This window comes from Stomoxys calcitrans, chromosome 1 (assembly GCF_963082655.1).
Source record: "Stomoxys calcitrans chromosome 1, idStoCalc2.1, whole genome shotgun sequence".
Taxonomy (NCBI): Eukaryota; Metazoa; Arthropoda; class Insecta; order Diptera; family Muscidae; genus Stomoxys; species Stomoxys calcitrans.
The window spans coordinates 112,853,653-112,871,974 of NC_081552.1; the positions used below are offsets into that span (position 1 = coordinate 112,853,653).

Genomic DNA, 18,322 nt, shown 5'->3' on the forward strand with positions numbered 1-18,322 from the left:
ATGGATATGCAATGATGTATGGTTGCAGACTAGACTAACTGATAAGGCAGAGTTGATTTTTTGAAAATCAGAATGTATAAGTGAAATGTGGCAAATTTTTCACTTGTTAATAAAGTGTATACATCGAGGACATGTCCCGGAAGTAAACATTTTATATAATAGTGTCCTTATAGTATACGTTTTATAATAAATCTGATATATGTTGACATTTTGAAGTGTTAGAGTGGAAAAATGGGCATACGTCGCATGGGAAAATAAAAACGAAGCGATGTATGCCATAATTTTCATAGGTTTTTTCTGTCCCCAAAACATCCATTTTACATATATATATATATATATATATATATATATATATATATATATATATATATATCTTATTATCTTGTATATAAATATCAATTTGTGTTTGCTTGTAGGTTTGTATGTTTGTGTGTTCCTTATAGACTCAGAAACGGCTAAACCGATGTTCTTGAAATTTTCACAGATGGTGCATAAAGACCCCTTGGTGAAAATAGGGTACTACATTTTTTGATATCTGGAGGGGGCGGACCCTCCCCCTTTCCCTAATTTTCAGAAACGCCAGATCTCGGAGATGAGTGGTGCGATTTAAGCGAAATTTTGTGTGCTCTCATATAGTACCCTAAAAATAAAAATTTCGAATCCAAATTTCGGATGGGGTACCTAGGGGGGCCGCCCCACTCTAAAACCTACCAAACATATATTTAGACCAATCACGACAATATGGGACTCAAATGAAAGGTACTTAGGATAAGAAAACCTATCTGATATCCATTTGTCGAACCAAATGCTAGGGAGACCACCCCAACCCCCACAACACCCTTAATCGGACATATTTACCGACCATGGCAATATGGTACTCAAATGAAAGGTATTTGCGAGTAGAATACGAATCTGATATTCAAATGTGGGACCACATTTCCGGGGGGTTAACTCCTTCCCCAAAACACCCCCCAAACAGGACTTTTTTACTGACCATGGGAATATGGGGCTTAAATAAAAGGTATTTGAATGTAGAATACTAATCTGATATCCAAATATGGGACCAAGTGTTTGGGGGCTGCCTCTCCCCAAAAACACCCCGCAAAGGGGACAAATTTACGACCATAACAAATGAAAGGTCTTTGGAAGTAAAGCACGAATCTGATATCTATATTTGGGAAAAGTGTCTATGGGGCCACCTCAACACCACAACACCACCCAAATAGGAAGTATTTTCTGACTATTGCAAAATGAGGCTCAAATAAAAGGGTTTTTAAAGTGGAACACGAATTCGATATATATTTTCAAGCCCAACTCACTGAGTGGCCGCCTATCCCCCAAGCCGGTCACGTTTGCCTACTATGGAAATATGGGGCTCAAATTAAAGGTATTTATGAGTAGACCACGTATCTGATATCAACATTAGGGACCAACTGTCTAGGGGACAACAACCATAACAACCCCCAAATAGGACGTATTTGATCTCCAAGACAATTTGGTTCGTAAAGAGAGTGGAACTTAATATTGTACTTATAGTTTTTAGGGTATTGGGGGGTAGAGCAAGAATTGATATCCATTTTCGGAACCAATTTTCTGGGGCTCTACCCCTTTCCCAAAACGCCCCACAAGCAGCAATTTTTTAGTGACCATCGCAAAATGGGGCTCAAATAAAGGTATTTGGGAGTAGAATACTAATTTGATATCCAAATTTAGGACCATGTATTTAGGGAATCACCCCTTCCCCAAAACACCCTGCAAAGGGTAAAAAATTTTCGACCATGCCAATATGTGGTATTTAAGATAAGAAAACGAATTTGATAAACTATTTTGGGCCATGTGTTTGGGGGACGTCTATCGTGTACTCCCCTAAACCAATGGCAATATGGGGTTTAAATAAATGGTTTTTAAAAGAAGAGCACGATGCTGATATTTTTCAGGTCCAAGTGTCTAGGGGACCACCTCACCCCCGAGAACACCACTACATCAGATATCATGAGAGTAGCGGGCTGAAATAAGTATTTTAAGAATGGAGTACACCTTACATCCAAATTGAAATTCGTAGACTAATAAAGATCATATGGGATTCACAAAGAGACTTATATTGTTAAACTGTTTGTCAAGCGATATACTATTTTCGTAGCATGGTATTTCACTAAAAGCTCTTTAATTGTCGAAAATAAATATTCCAAGGAAACTTTTATTCCATATAAAGTAAAAGAAGGCGCAACGGAGCGGACCCGGGTCAGCTAGTCTATATATAAAAAAATTAATTTCTGTTTGTTTGATTGTTTGTATGTTTGTTTGTGGGTTTGTAAATTTGTTTGTTCCATATAGACTCAAAACCGGCTGAACCGATTTCTTTCAAATTTTAACAGATTATGGGGAGTAGTCCGGAAGGATCAATAGGCTATATAATTTATTGATATCGGTAGGGGACGGACCCTCCCCCTTACCCAAAAAGTACGACCCCAAAATGACCCCAAATGAGCCTCAAATTAAAGGCATTTGGTAGCAGATTACGAATATGACATTAAACTTTGTGTCCAAGAATCTAGGTATTGTTTTACATCAATGGGGAATCAAGTGATAGATATTTTTAAGTGGAGTGCGTCATTCAAATTTGAGCTCAAGTGGCAGATGGAGTGAGGCGCCCCTCACCAAACGGCTGTATACACCAATTATGACAATATGGGGTTTAATTCAAAGTATAAGGTTGTGGACTGCGAATATGATATCTTTATTCTGCTCATATATCTAGCGGACCACCTCACCTCAAAACAGTTGATCAATTATAATGACCTAACAGGACACTGCCGCCGTACCCCCAAAGTTATGACGTTCAGTGTGATAGGAGCAGTTGCGAACCTGAAGTCAAGGTTGCCGCCATTTTAAGCTCTTCGACAAGGAGCCTTATTTTCCTAGACAAGTGCAAACAACGTGCTTAATGTTCAAAAGTTTTACATGGTTTAATTACTAAGAACTGTCACCACCGCACCTAATATAAAGAAATTAGTTCTCTACCACTGAGAAACGTTTAATATGGCAATTTGATTTGATTTAAAAGAGACTAAATTATAACAATCAAGAGGTAGCCATATATTCAGTTATAGACAACTACCACATCATGATCAATATTATATGCACTAAGCTGCTGCGAGTAGCAGCATAGACAAAGGAAATCTATAGACTCATAACGTATGTTCAAAAAAGCACTAACAGAGGGGAAAAATGTAAAATTCTCGGTCCTTTATATGTTATTCGCAAGCATCCGGGACGACATGGAACGGAGAACTTTTAAGTTATTTTGTTAACATTTTGGGTATTAAAGTCTAAACCTTTCCCTTATCGATGGCAGCACTAACATTTAAATAAGCATCATCTATTCTGCTTGCAAATGAATCAAATGAATGGGCACGCCACCATGAACAGAGAGAGGGCAGAGTGGTAAAAATTGAGCATGCAGCATTTATCTATGTTGTGGCAACCTATCGGTCCGTAAAAAAAAGAAAAAGAAAAATAAAATATAGGAATTTCGTTGCGGATGTTTCCTGTATTATTTTTTTTTTAATTTCCCACCCTAAGATGGGCCTTAACAATATGTGTTTCAGGTAGTCAGCCACTTAGGCTTTGCCATAGATAAAAATTTAGAGTGCGAATATCCAAGTATGTGTTAAACTGTTAGAGGGGAAGGTTCAACGAATGTACACAGAATCAGAGCTATTGGATAGTAGGTTACGTTACTGAGGTGATATTTTTGAAAGCGAAAGCTCAGTGGAGCGGATTTGATTGAAAATTAAGCTCAAAGATAAGAAGCCTCCTTTTTATAGTCGAGCCTAAGTAGCTTGCCGATAAGCACATATTTTTTCGTTTTGTCACTCGATTCGTTCGCCAAGTCATTGAAAACAGCTGATTTTGTAAAGAGAAAATAGCTGTTTTCAATAACTTGGCGAACGAATCTAGTGACAACAAGAAAAAGCGGGAAAAGTTCGGCCGAGCCGAATCTTACATACCCTCTACCATGGATCTCATTTGCCATTTTTTGCCCGATATCTCTTTATAAGCAAAAAAAGGATAATGGATAAAAATTGCAAAGCTATTGGAGCTATGTCAGGTTATCAACCAATGCGGAACATGCTTTGGCTGTTGGAGACCATAGTAAATGTCATTGCGTAAAATGTCAGCAAAAATTTGATAAGAAATCAGCCCTATAGTGGCTTAAGAATTAAAATCGGGGGATCGGTTCATATGGGAGCTATATCAGGTTATGGACCCATTCAGACCATATTTGGCACGTATGTGGAAGGTCATAGGAGAAGTCGTCAAAATAATGTTTAGCCAAATCGAATAACAATTGCGCCCTCTAGAGGCTCAGAGAGTCAAATTAGGAGATCGGTTTATATCAAGTTTTTAACCGGTTTGAACCATATTTAGCACAGATGTTGGAACTCTAACAAAATATCTTTTACAAAATTTGAGACAAATCGGATAAGAATTGCGGCGTTTAGGAGCTCAAGAGGTCAAGATCCAAAATCGGTTTATATGGCAGCTATATCAAAACATCGACCAATGTGACCCATTTAAAATCCCAACTGACCTACACTAATAGGAAGTATTTGTGCAAAATTTCAAGCGCCTTGCTCTATCCCTTTGAATGTTAGCATACTTTCAACAGGTGGACGAAGCAACATGGCTAAATCGACTTAGAATGTCAAGGCGATGAAACATGTACATGTATACTTTGTTGGGTCTCAGATGAATATTTCGATGGTTTACAAACGGAATGAGGAAATTAGATTTTGATGGATGGTATAAAAAGAAAAACAAATTTAGTGGTCTAGGCCGTAAGTTTTTGTACTGAAGTCTTAAATGGATAATGATTATTGTCGCTATTATTTAAGGAATATCCAGTGCAGAATTTTTTTTGATACTTTTGGCATGGGTGAGCTGATGATGCTTACCCATGCGCAACGGTGACATTAGATAGGCCGACAAAACTGGAAATTCGATAGAATTCAAAAGTAGACAAAATGATGACAATGTGATGGGAATCTGCAGCGAGCATCACCAACAACGAATTCAGCGACATCTATTGGGAGACAGAAATTATTTGAATAGCCAACTAAACCCGAACAAAGAAAAAGAGAGCGAGAGGTACAATAAAAAAAAAACAAGCTTCCATAAAAGTCTAAAAGTTCTATAAAACATGGCCGCAAAATATATACGTAGCTTAATGAATGCAAAGAAGAGTAATTGAAAAGAAAGTTATAATTAAAATGGTGTATGCAAGCGCAGCGAAGCGGGCCGGATTCAGCTATCTTATATCTTTGTTTGTCTGAAACGATTTTCTTAAAATTTTCACTGATGCGTGGTGCGATTTAAGCGAAATTTTGTGTGCTCTCATATAGTACCCTAAAAATAAAAATTTCGTATCCAAATTTCGGGTGGGATACCTAGGGGTGCCGCCCCATCCTAAAACCTAATAAACATATATTTGCACCAATCACGACAATATGGGAGTCAAATGACAGGTATTTAGGAAAAGAAAACATATCTAATATCGAAATGTCGGACAAAGTGTTAGGGGGACCACCAAAGCCCCAAAACACCCCTAAATCGGACATATTACCGACCATGGCAATATGGGACTCAAATGAAAGGTATTTGCGAGTAAAAATCGAATCTAATATCCAAATGTGGGACAACTTTTCTGCGGGTCCACACCTTCCCCAAAACACACCCAAACAGGACTTATTTACTGACCATGGGATTATGGGGCTTAAATAAAAGGTATTTGAGTGCAGAATTTGAATCTGATATCCAAATATCGTTCTAAGTGTTTATTGGCCGCCTCTCCATCCGACATCTAGAGGCTCAAGAAGACAAGATCCAAGATCGGTTTATATGGCAGCTTTATCAGGTTATGAATCGATTTGAACCTTATTTGACACCGTTGTTGAAAGTAACAAGTAAAACCGTGCTAAGTTCGGCCGGGCCGAATCTTATATACCCTCCACCATGGATCGCATTTGTCGAGCTTTTTCCCGGCATCTGTTTTTAGACAAAAAATGATATCAAAAAAGATTTACTCTGCTTTTAGAGTGATATCAAGATATGGTCCGGTTTGGACCACAATTAAATTATATGTTGGAGACCTGTGTAAAATGTCAGCCAATTCGAATAAGAATTGCGCCCTTTGTGGCCTCAAGAAGTAAAATATAGAGATCGATTTATATGGGAGCTATATAGGGCTATAGACCGATTCACACCATAATAAACACGTATGTTGATGGTCATGAGAGAATCCGTCGTACAAAATTTCAGGCAAATCGGATAATAATTGCGACCTCTAGAGGCTCAAGAAGTCAAGATCCCAGATCGGTTTATATGGCAGCTATATCAGGTTATGAACCGACTTGTACTTTATTTGACATAGTTGTTGAAAGTAACAATCAAAAACATCTTGCAAAATTTCAGCCAAATCGGATAGGAATTGCGCCCTCTAGAAGCTGAAGAAGTCAAGTCCCCAGATCGGTTTATATGACATCTATATCAGGTTATGAACCGATTTGAACCATATTTGGCACAGTTGTTGGGTGTCATAACCAAATACTACGTGCCAAAATTCATTCAAATTGGATAAGAATTGCGCACTCTAGAGACTCAAGAAGTCAAGACCCAAGATCGCTTTATAGGACAGCTATATTCAGGTTATGAACCAATTTGAACCATACTTGGCACAGTTGTGGGATATCATAACAAAACACGTCGTGCAAAGTTTCATTTCAATCGGATAAGAATTGCGCATTCTAGAGGCTCAAGAAGTCAAGACCCAAGATCGGTTTATATGGCAGCTATATCAAAACGTGGACCGATATGGCCCATTTACAATACCAACTGATAAGATGTATTTGTGCAAAATTTCAAGCGGCTAGCTTTACTCCTTCGGAAGTTAGCGTGCTTTCGACAGAAAGACGGACGGACGGACATGGCTAGATCGACATAAAATGTCTCGACGATCAAGAACATATATACTTTATGGGGTCTCAGACGAATATTTCGAGTAGATACAAACAGAATGACGAAATTAGTATACCCCCATCCTATGGTGGAGGGTATAAAAAGCCCAAAAGGATACTTATTTGCTGCTTTGGATATTCATTTCCTGCTAAAAGGCATGGTTGCTCGTGGTTTTAATTATATTAACCAGAATTTTAATTTACCACAACAAATGCCCAAATTAAAACCAAACAAGTAAAAAGGCGTTAAGTTCGGCCAGGCCGAACTTTGGATACCCACCACCTCGGGTATATATGTAAACCACCTTTCGTCATAAGCTGGTGAAAAATGCATAATTTATGCCCCTATAGCCGCTTTATCGAAATATGCCTAAAAGCCTAACATAAGTCACTGTGTCAAATTTCAGCGAAATCGGATTATAAATGTGCCTTGTATGGGGCCAAGACTTTAAATCGAGAGATCGGTCGAGAGATATGGCAGCTACATCCAAATCTGGACTCATCTGGGCCAAATTGAAAAAAAGTTGTCGAAGAGCCTAACGCAACTCACTTTCACAAATTTCGGCGAAATCGGACAATTAATGCGTTTTTTATGGGCCCAATACCTTATCGAGAGATCGGTCTATATGGCAGCAAATCTTGACCGATCTGAGCCAAATTGAAGAAGAATGTTGAAGGGCCCAACACAACCCACTGTCCCAAAATCGGAGAGCAAATGCGCTTTTTATGGGCCCAAAATCTCAAATCGAGCGATCGGTGTATATCGCAGCTATATCCAAATCTAAACCGATCTGGGCCAAATTGAAGAAGGATGTCGAGTGGCCTAGCACAACTCACTGTCCCAAATTTCAGCAAAATCGGATAATAAATTTGGCTTTTATGGGCCTAAGACCCTAAATTGGCGGATCGGTCTATATGGCAGTTATATCCAAATCTGGACCGATGTGGGCCAAATTGACGAAGGAAGTCGAGGGGCCTAACACAACTTACTGTCCCAAATTTCGGCGAAATCGGGTAATAAATTACCTTTTATTGGCCTAATAATATATATGCGTATATATGTATATATATATATATATATATATATATATATATATATATATATATATATATATATATATATATATATATATATATATATACATATATATATATATACACATACATACGCATATATATTATTAGGCCCATAAAAGGTAATTTATTACCCGATTTCGCCGAAATTTGGGACAGTAAGTTGTGTTAGGCCCCTCGACTTCCTTCGTCAATTTGGCCCACATCGGTCCAGATTTGGATATAACTGCCATATAGACCGATATATATTTATATATATATATAAATATATAAATATATATATATATATATATATATATATATATATATATATATATATATATATATATATATATATATATATATATATATATATATATATATGCGAACTTAAGACTTTTTTATTTATTTGTAAATCATATTAAATTGCCATATTCGATTTTCTGCCGTAAAAAACTAATTTGCCATTTGGTGTGGTGGCTATAGTTCCAACCGTGTAAAACTCTTGAACAAACAGGTGTTGTCCAGCAAAACGTCGTTTGGTCTCGTCTATCGGTGAGCTAAAAATGGTTGCAACCTTATCGTTAAGGTTTGCAAATCCTCCTTTCAAGCTGAATGCTATAATTTCGGGGCTAGGGCGGCCTACACATTGATAAAATCACACAGTGTCCCGTTAGGTCATTATAATTCATCGACTGTTTTGGGGTGAGGTGGTCCGTTAAATATATGAGCAGGATAATGATATCAGAATCGCAGTACATAAAGTTATACCGCTAATTAAACCTCATTTTGTCATGATTGATGTATGGAGCCGTTTGGTATGGGACTCAAATGAAAGGTATTTGAATGCAGAATACGAATCTGATATCCAAATATGGGACCAAGTGTTTGGGGGCTGCCTCTCACCAAAAACATCCCCCAAAGGCCAAAAGGGACAAATTTACGACCATAGCAATATGGGGCTCAAATGAAAGGTCTTTGGGAGTAAAGCACGAATTTGATATCAATATTCGGGAAAAGTGTCTATGGGGCCACCTCAACACCACAACACCACCCAAATAGGAAGTATTTTCTGACTATTGCAAAATGAGGCTCAAATAAAAGAGTTTTTAAAGTGGAACACGAATTCGATATATATTTTCAAGCCCAACTCACTGAGTGGCCGCCTATCCGCAAAAACACTCCCCCAAGCCGGTCATGTTTGCCGACTATGGAAATATGGGGTTCAAATTAAAGGTATTTGGAAGTAGACCACGTATCTGATATCAACATTAGGAGCCAACTGTATAGCGGACGTCCCACCACCATAACAGCCCCCAAATAGGACGTATTTGCTCACCAAGACAATTTGGGTCTTAAAGAGAGTGGAACTAAATATTCATAGTTTTTAGGGTCAATACCCCAAACCGAACATATTTGCTGACTTTTGCAATAAGGAGTTTAATTGAGATTAGAAAACGAATTTGTTTTCCAATTTTGAGGCCAATCGCAATATGGGGTTCAAATAAATGATATATAGATATATGAGAATAGAGCACGTTGCCCATATATTTTCAGGGCTTAGAATTTTGGAGACTACCAAACTCCTCAAAACACTCCTAAATCAGGCATATTTACCGACAATGTGGGGCTTAAATGAAAGGTATTAGGGGTAGAGCAAGAATTGATACCCATTTTCAGGACTAATTTTCTGGGGTCTACCCCTTTCCCAAAATACCCCACAAACAGCAATTTTTTAGTGACCATCGCAATATGGGGCTCAAATAAAGGTATTTGGGAGTAGAATACGAATTTGATATCCAAATGTAGGACCATGTATTTAGGGCATCATCCCTTTCCCAAAACACCCCCAAAGGGAAAAAATTTGTCGACCATGCCAATATGTGGCTCAAATTAAAGTTATTTGAGATTAGAAAACGAATTTGATAAGCTATTTTGAGGCCATGTGTTTGGGCGACGCCTCATCCTGTAAACTCCTCTCAAGTCAATGGCAATATGGGGTTTAAATAAATGGTATTTGAGAGAAGAGCACGATGCTGATATTTTTTCAGGGCCAAGTATCTGGGGGACCACCTCTCCCACGAAAACACCACTAAATCAGATATCGTGAGAATATCGGGCTGCAAAAAAGTATATTAGGAATGGAGTACACCTTACATCTACAATTAAATTCGTAGACCAATAAAGATCATATGGAATTCAGATAAAGTCACTTATATTGTTAAACTGTTAGTCAAGCGATATACTATTTTCGTAGCATGATATTTCACTAAAAGATCTTAAATTGTCGAAAATAAATATTCCAAAGAAACTTTTGTTCCATATAAAGTAAAAGAAGGCGCAGAGGAGCGGCCTGGGTCAGCTAGCATATATATATAAATCAATTTGTGTTTCTTTGTTTGTTTGTCTGTTTGTTTTTACACCCTCCACCATAGGATGGGGGGTATACTAATTTCGTCATTCTGTTTGTAACTACTCGAAATATTCGTCTGAGACCCCATAAAGTATATATCTTCTTGATCGTCGCGACATTTAATGTCGATCTAGCCATGTCCGTCCGTCTGTCCGTCCGTCTGTCTGTCGAAAGCACGCTAACTTCCGAAGGAGTAAAGCTAGCCGCTTGAAATTTTGCCCGATTACTTCCTATTAGCGTAGATCGGTTGGTATTGAAATGGGCCATATCGGCCCATGTTTTGATAGAGCTGCCATATAAACCGATCTTGGGTCTTGATTTCTTGAGCCTCTAGAGTGCGCAATTCTTATCCGATTGGAATGAAATTTCGCACGACGTGTTTTGCTATGATATCCAACAACTGTGCCAAGTATGGTTCAAATCGGTTCATAACATGATATAGCTGTCATATAAACCGATCTTGGGTCTTGACATCTTGAGCCTCTAGAGTGTGCAATTCTTATCCGATTAGGATGAAACTGTGCACGACGTGTTTTGTTATGACATCCAACAACTGTGCCAAGTATGGTTCAAATCGGTCCATAACCTGATATAGCTGCCATATAAACCGGTCTTGGGTCTTGACTTCTTGAGCCTCTAGAGGGCGCAATCCTCATCCGATTTGACTGAAATTTTGCACGACGTGTTTTAGTATCATTCTAACAAGAGTGTTAAGTATGGTTCAATTCTGTCCATTACCTGGTATAGCTGTCATAGAAACCGATCTTGGGTCTTGACTTCTTGGGCCTCTAGAGTGCGCAATTCTTATCTGATTAGAATGAAATTTTACACGACGTGTTTTGCTATGCTATCCAACAACTGTACCAAGTATGGTTCAAATCGGTCCATAACCTAATGTAGCTGCCATATAAACCGATCTTTGGTCTTGACTTCTTGGGCCTCCAGAGAGCGCAATTAATATCCGATTTGCCTGAAATTTTGTACAGCGGATCCTCTCATGACCATAAACATACGTGTTTCATATGGTCTGAATCGGTCTATAGCCCGATACAGCTCCCATATAAATCGATCTCTCTATTTTACTTCTTGAGCCCCCAAAGGTCGCAATTCTTATTCGAATTGGCTGACATTTTACACAGGTCTCCAACATAAAATTTTATTGTGGTCTAAACCCGATCATTTCTTGATATCGCTCTAATAGCAGAGCAAATCTTTTCTTATATCATTTTTTGCCTAAGAAGAGATGCCGGGAAAAGAACTCGACAAATGTGCTCCAAGGTGGAGGGTATATAAGATTCGGCCCGGCCGAACTTAGCACGCTTTTACTTGTTTTTTGTATGTTTGTGTGTTCCTTATAGACTCCGAAACTGCTGAACCGATTTTCCTGAAATTTTCACAGATTGTGCACAATGATCCCGTGGTGAAAATAGGGTACTAAATTTTTTGATGTCTGAAGTGGGGGCGGATCCTTACCCTAATTTTCAGAAATGCCAGATCTCGGAGATGGGTAGTGCGATTTAAGCGAAATTTTGTGTGCTCTCATATAGTACCCTAAAATCAAAAATTTGGTATCCAAATTTCGGATAGGGTACCTAAAGGGACCGCCACACCCCTAAGCCTACCAAACATATATTTAGACCAATCACGACAATATGGGACTGAAATGAAAAGTATTTATGATAAGTATACGTATCTGATATCCAAATGTCGGGCCAAGTTTTAGGGGGACCACCCCCACCAAACACCCCTAAATCGGACATATTTACCGACCATGGCAATATGGGACGCAAATGTAAGGTTTTTAGCGAGTAGAATACGAATCTTATATTCAAATGTGGAACCACGTTTCTTGGGGTCCACCCCTTCCCCAAAACATCCCCCAAACAGAACTTAATATCTGACCATAGGAATATGGGGCTTAAATGAAAGGTATTTAAGGGTAGAATTTGAGTCTGGTATCCAAATATCGTACTAAGTGTTTATTGGCCGCTTCTCCTTAAAAACATCCCCCAACGGAGACAAATTTACGACCATAGCAATATGGGGCTTAAATGAAAGGTCTTTGGGAGTAAAGCACGAATCTGATAACAATATTCGGGAAAAGTATCTATGTCGATCTAGCCATGTCCGTCCGTCTGTCTGTCGAAAGCACGCTAACTTTTGAAGGAGTAGAGCTATCCGCTTGAAATTTTGCACAAATACTTCTTATTAGTGTAGGTCGGTTGGTAATGTAAATGGGCCATATCGGTCCATGTTTTGATATAGCTGCCAAATAAACCGATCTTGGGTCTTGACTTCTTGAGCCTCTAGTGTGCGCAAGTCTTGACCGATTTGAATGAAATTTCGTACGATGAGTTTTGTTATGATGGCCAACAACTGTGCCAAGTATGGTTCAAGTCGGTTTATAACCTGATATAGCTTTCATATAAACAGGTCTGGGGACTTGACTTCTTGAGCTTCTAGAGGGCGCAATTCCTATCCGATTTGGCTGAAATTTTGCATGACGTATTTTATTTTTACTTTCAACATTTGTGTCAAATAAGGTTTCAATCGGTTTATAACCTGATATAGCTGCCATATAAACCGATCTTGGGATCTTAACTTCTTGAGCCTCTAGGGATCATAATTATTATCCGATTTGCCTTAAATTTTTTGTACGACGGATCCTCTCATGACCATCAACATACGTGTTTATTATGGTCTGAATCGGTCTATAGCCCGATACAGCTCCCATATAAATCGATCTCTCTACTTTACTTCGTGAGCCCCCAAAGGGCTCAATTCTTATTCGAATTGGCTGACATTTTACACAGGTCTCCAACATATAATTTAATTGTGTTCCAAACCGGACCAAATCTTGATATCGCTCTAATAGCAGAGCAAATATTTTCTTATATTCTTTTTTGCCTAAGAAAAGATGCCGGGAAAACAGCTCGACAAATGCGATTCATAGTGGAGGGTATATAAGATTCGGCCCGGCCGAACTTAGCACGCTTTTACTTGTTTGTGTTTTATGTTTACCCTTTACGGCTTATCTATCCTGTACTAAAATAAAACTCAGCAGTTAGAGCCATAGAATAAGGCGTTATACAAAATGTTGGGAAGATTGATCAGTAAATGGGCAGTGGCTCTAGAAGTAAAAACGGATCAAATAAATATATGGGAGCTATATCTAAAACTTAACCGGTTTTTATGAAATTCATCAATAATATCGAAGAACATAAGAAAGTCCTTCCTGCCAAATTTCAATATAATCTGTTAATAAATGGCACCATTATTGCAATATACTCAAAATCGGACGAATATATTGGGTTGCCCAAAAAGTAATTCCGGATTTTTTAAAAGAAAGTAAATGCATTTTTAATAAAACTTAGAATGAAATTTAATCAAATATACACTTTTCACACTTTTTTTCTAAAGCAAGCTAAAAGTAACAGTTGATTACTGAAAGAATGCAATTACAGAGTCACATGCTGTGAAAAAATTTGTCAACGCCGACTATATGAAAAATCCGCAATTACTTTTTGGGCAACCCAATATGTAAGGGAGCTATATCCAAATTTGAACGGCTTACGGCCGAACTCCTTAGATATTGTGGTAGATATAGAGAAAGGATTTGTGCAAAATTGTGCTCTACAAGTAAAAATCGAACGATATATACATGAAAGCTATATCTTAATCTTAACCGATTTCTATGAAATTTACCAAAAATATCTACAGCTATAAAGAACTCCTGCAATATTGCAATATTAGTTCAAATCGGAGAAGCATATATATGGGAGCTAGATCAAAATCTGAACCGATTTTCCAATTGCAATAGGCTTCATCGCTTGGCTAAAAAAATGCCTAGTGCCAAATTTGAAGATGATCGGATGAGAATTGCGGTCATTACTTTGTACAAATTAGAAAGTGCTTGGGGGTCGATCGGTATACTTATCAACGGGCTTATCTCTGTTGTTGTTGTTGTAGCAGTGTGTTGTACACTGAGGGGTCTAGCTATCTTCCTTGTATGCGTTTGAAAAAAATGCACTAAGTTATAAAACCCTGTACCACAGTAGTGGTGTAGGTTATAAAAATAAAAATTGTACCACAAATGCCTTCGTAAACTCAAAAAAGTCTCGGTCCAAATTGCAAAAAAAAAAATTAAAGTCAAATATCCCCGAAACCAGTGGGGTTTCAAAAAAGAAAATGGAGTCGGACCCCTACCGAAGATTTGCAGCCCCAACAAATTTTCGCAATACCGAGGTGACCAAAATTAAGGGCCTACCAAAAGACTCCCGGACAACCTAGGGCCTTGAAATTTTGCAGACGATCTCGCTAACAACTCAGCTCTAACCATTCCATATTTCAATGATATATCTATCTTTTCTCACACGGCATATATTTTATAGTTTTTTTCGATTTTCTCCCACTAGTATAGATTGTTTTGCTTTGTAAGTAGAGTATTCTTTTCAGCTTTCCGTATTGTTGCGATAAACTTTAACAAAATACCATAATTTTTTTAAACATAGTTACATGAAAATTTTTGTATTTTTTGGAGTTTGACAGTTGTTCACGTAAAAAGCCGAATAGAGTACAAACCGTTTATTAGAAAACATTGACTTTAGGCTATGACCATATTTATATCCTTTATTAAATGGTCCTACACGATTGAAAACAAAGTTAACGGAATCTCGGCTATGAAGGAAGAGAGGAATAAATTAAATATAAGCATCTCTAGCAACTCGTAAATATGGACCATGCTATTTCCACAGAGGTGACTTCAGTGGTGAAGTCAATTAATGTGCTCATTCACCAAATGACCACTCTTTAATGTCAGGTTTCAATTAATAGGAATAGGCGCATATATCCCATGTCCGGACATTTATACGATAGATGGTGAGTTGTGGATGTTGAAGTAAACCACCACCACCGAAATAGGAGTACGTTTATTTACGGCCGAATCGTAATTGAGAAGCTGGACCATAAATTGCCATAATATGGCTTTCTTTGAGAGTAATTAAGTAGCAAAAGTAGCACGCCGCAATCAAAACACTTAATTACGCCATAGTATATATGAATAATAAATTACATAAATACTCATAAAACAAAATAAAAATTACAGCAACAACAGTGGCCGCAACAGCTCCAACACCACCTTAAGGCTCTATTACACGGTATGTACATAGGTGTCATATGATATGACATGCCAGTCGAATGAAAACAACCCGAAATTAAATTGTTTTCACAAATTTATGATTTAACCACCTTTGTCACAACTTTCAAAATTTTTACGCATAATAAAATCAGATTTGCTCACATTTGTAGGTTATGTCATACGAAAATAACATACAGGTGTGATAGCAAAAATGATGAATCGTATGTAAATTGAAAATTTTGACAAACATTTTAAATTACATGTGAATACGAAAAGTGGCATATTATAAGACAACTACATGCTGTGTAATAGCGGCTTTAGCACTAAGTATGAGGTCAGCTGAATGGGAGGATGCACGATTGTGTTTGTATGTTTTGGACCAACTCTTGGACATACGTTCAGTTACAGCAGCAGGCGAATACAAAGGTAAGTTGTAGAGATGTCGATTTAGAACGAATAGGGGTGAATGGTTAAAACAACTTCCCAGTTTAGCGAATGACTTCTATAGCTTATAAATTATGAAATGACAATTCGTTTTGGATAAAACATTACATGAGCAGTTGAGTAATGACATTTAAGACCTTTACAATATCAGACTGGGACCCGTAATATTATAAGGTTCTTGAGGTAAGTTCAGATTAATCAAATATTTGATGCATCTTGTTTTGTTGCTCAAATTCGTACATTCTTGATTTTGTATTCACACTAGACACATTTTTTTTGTCCAAAAACACATCAAATAGCGTTAACCATTAGATAAAAAAAATACTTTATTTGCCTTACAATCGATTGCATGTTAAATTTGTTTTTGCTTGTTTGATTTAACAAAAAAAATTGTAAGATCAAACAAGGAAACACATATTTTACATGCTATCAAATGTAGGGTAAATAAGATGAATTTTTATACCCGCCACCATAGGATGGAGGTATATTAATTTCGTCATTCTGTTTGTAGCACCTCGAAATATGCGTCTTAGACTCCATAAAGTATATATATTCTTGATCGTCGTGACATTTTAAGTCGAACTACCCAAGTCCGTCCGTCTGTTTGTCGAAAGCACGCTAACTTTTGAAGGAGTAGAGCTAGCCGCTTGAAATTTTGCACAAATACTTCTTATTGATGTAGGACGGCTGGGATTGTAAATGGGCCAATTCGGTCCATGTTTGATATAGCTGCCATATAAACCGATCTTGGGTCTTGATTTCTTTAGCTTTTAGAAGGCGCAATTCCTATCCAATATGGCTGTAATTTTGCACGTGGTGTTTTTGTATCACTTCCAACATGTATGCGATGTAAGGTCCAAATCGGTCCATACCCTGATATAGCTGCCATATAAACCGATCTGGGATCTTGAGTTCTTGAGCCTCTAGAGAGCGCAACTCTCATCCGATTTGGCACAGATTTTGTACAATGGTTTCTCCCATGGCCTTCAATATACGTGTGCAATATGATCCGAATCGATCTATAGCTGGACACAGCTCCCATATAAACCGATCTTGAGCCCCGAATCCGACAATAACTTGATATAGCTCCTCCTCCGTCCATATTCATTATTATTTGTTTGCCTAAAAAGAGATACTGCGCAAGGAACTCGACAGATGCGATCCATGGTGGAGGGTATATAAGATTCGGCCCGGCCGAACTTAGCTCTTACTTGTTTGATCTGATGGTCTCAAAATCAAAGATGATCTCAAAAACGGCTGAACCGATTTCTTTAAAATTTTCACAGATTGTGGGGAATGATCCTGAAGAAGCAATAGGCTATACAATTTATTGATATCGGAAGGAGGGCGGACCCTCCCTCTTACCCTAAAAGTACGACCCCAAAATAAAAGTGAACCGATCGGGAATAATGGGATTCAAATGAAGGGTATTCAGGAGTAGACTACGAATTTCATATTAAAAATTGGATCTATGTAACTGGGGGGCCGCCCCGACCATAAAATCCCCTAAAATAGGTTTATTGGACGATAATGACAATATGGGACTCGAATGAAAGGTATTATGGAGTAGATTACGAAAATGGTCAGGAAGGAGAAAAAGCCTATTTAGGTTGTTGATATTGGTAGGGGGCGGATCCTCCCCCGTTACCACAAAAAAAAAATAGGGACAATATGGGTTACCACAAAAAAAAAATAGGGACAATGTGGGTATCAAATGAAAGGTATTGGGGAGTAAAATACCAATATTGCATTAAAAGTTGTGTCACTCTAACCCCAAAAGTTTCCCAAACAAACATATTGATACGAATATGACATAAAAAATGATATCTATGTATTTGTGGGTCGCCCCACCCCAAAAAGCCCCCCAAATAGGAATTTCACCCGATCATCTTTTATATAAAAATCAATTTGTGTTTGTTTGTAGATTGTTTGTTTGTTTGATTTTGTTGAAATTTTCACAGATGGTGTATAATGACCCCGTGGTGAAAATAGGGTACTACATTTTTTGATATTTAAAGGGGGGAGGGGGGGGGGGGGGTCGGACCCTTCCCCTTACCCTAATTTTCAGAAACGCCAGATCTCGGAGATTTCGGATGGGGTACCTAGGGGGGCTGCACCACCCTAAAACCTACCAAACATATATTTAGACCAATATCGACAATATGGGACTCAAATGAAAGGCATTTAAGATAAGAAAACGTATCTGATATCCAATTGTCGGACCAAGTGCTAGGGGGACCACCCCAAGCCCCAAAACAC

General features: G+C 38.0%; 1 protein-coding gene across 1 annotated transcript in view; it reads left to right on the plus strand.

The window, feature by feature from the left end:
* LOC131996790 (uncharacterized) overlaps positions 1 to 18,322 on the plus strand; it is a 142,560-nt gene that overhangs the window by 66,552 nt on the left and 57,686 nt on the right. The window contains exons 4-5 of the mRNA XM_059366737.1: positions 15,587 to 15,638; positions 16,022 to 16,045. Coding sequence (XP_059222720.1) covers positions 15,587 to 15,638; positions 16,022 to 16,045 — 76 coding nt within the window. The remainder of the gene's footprint in view (positions 1 to 15,586; positions 15,639 to 16,021; positions 16,046 to 18,322) is intronic.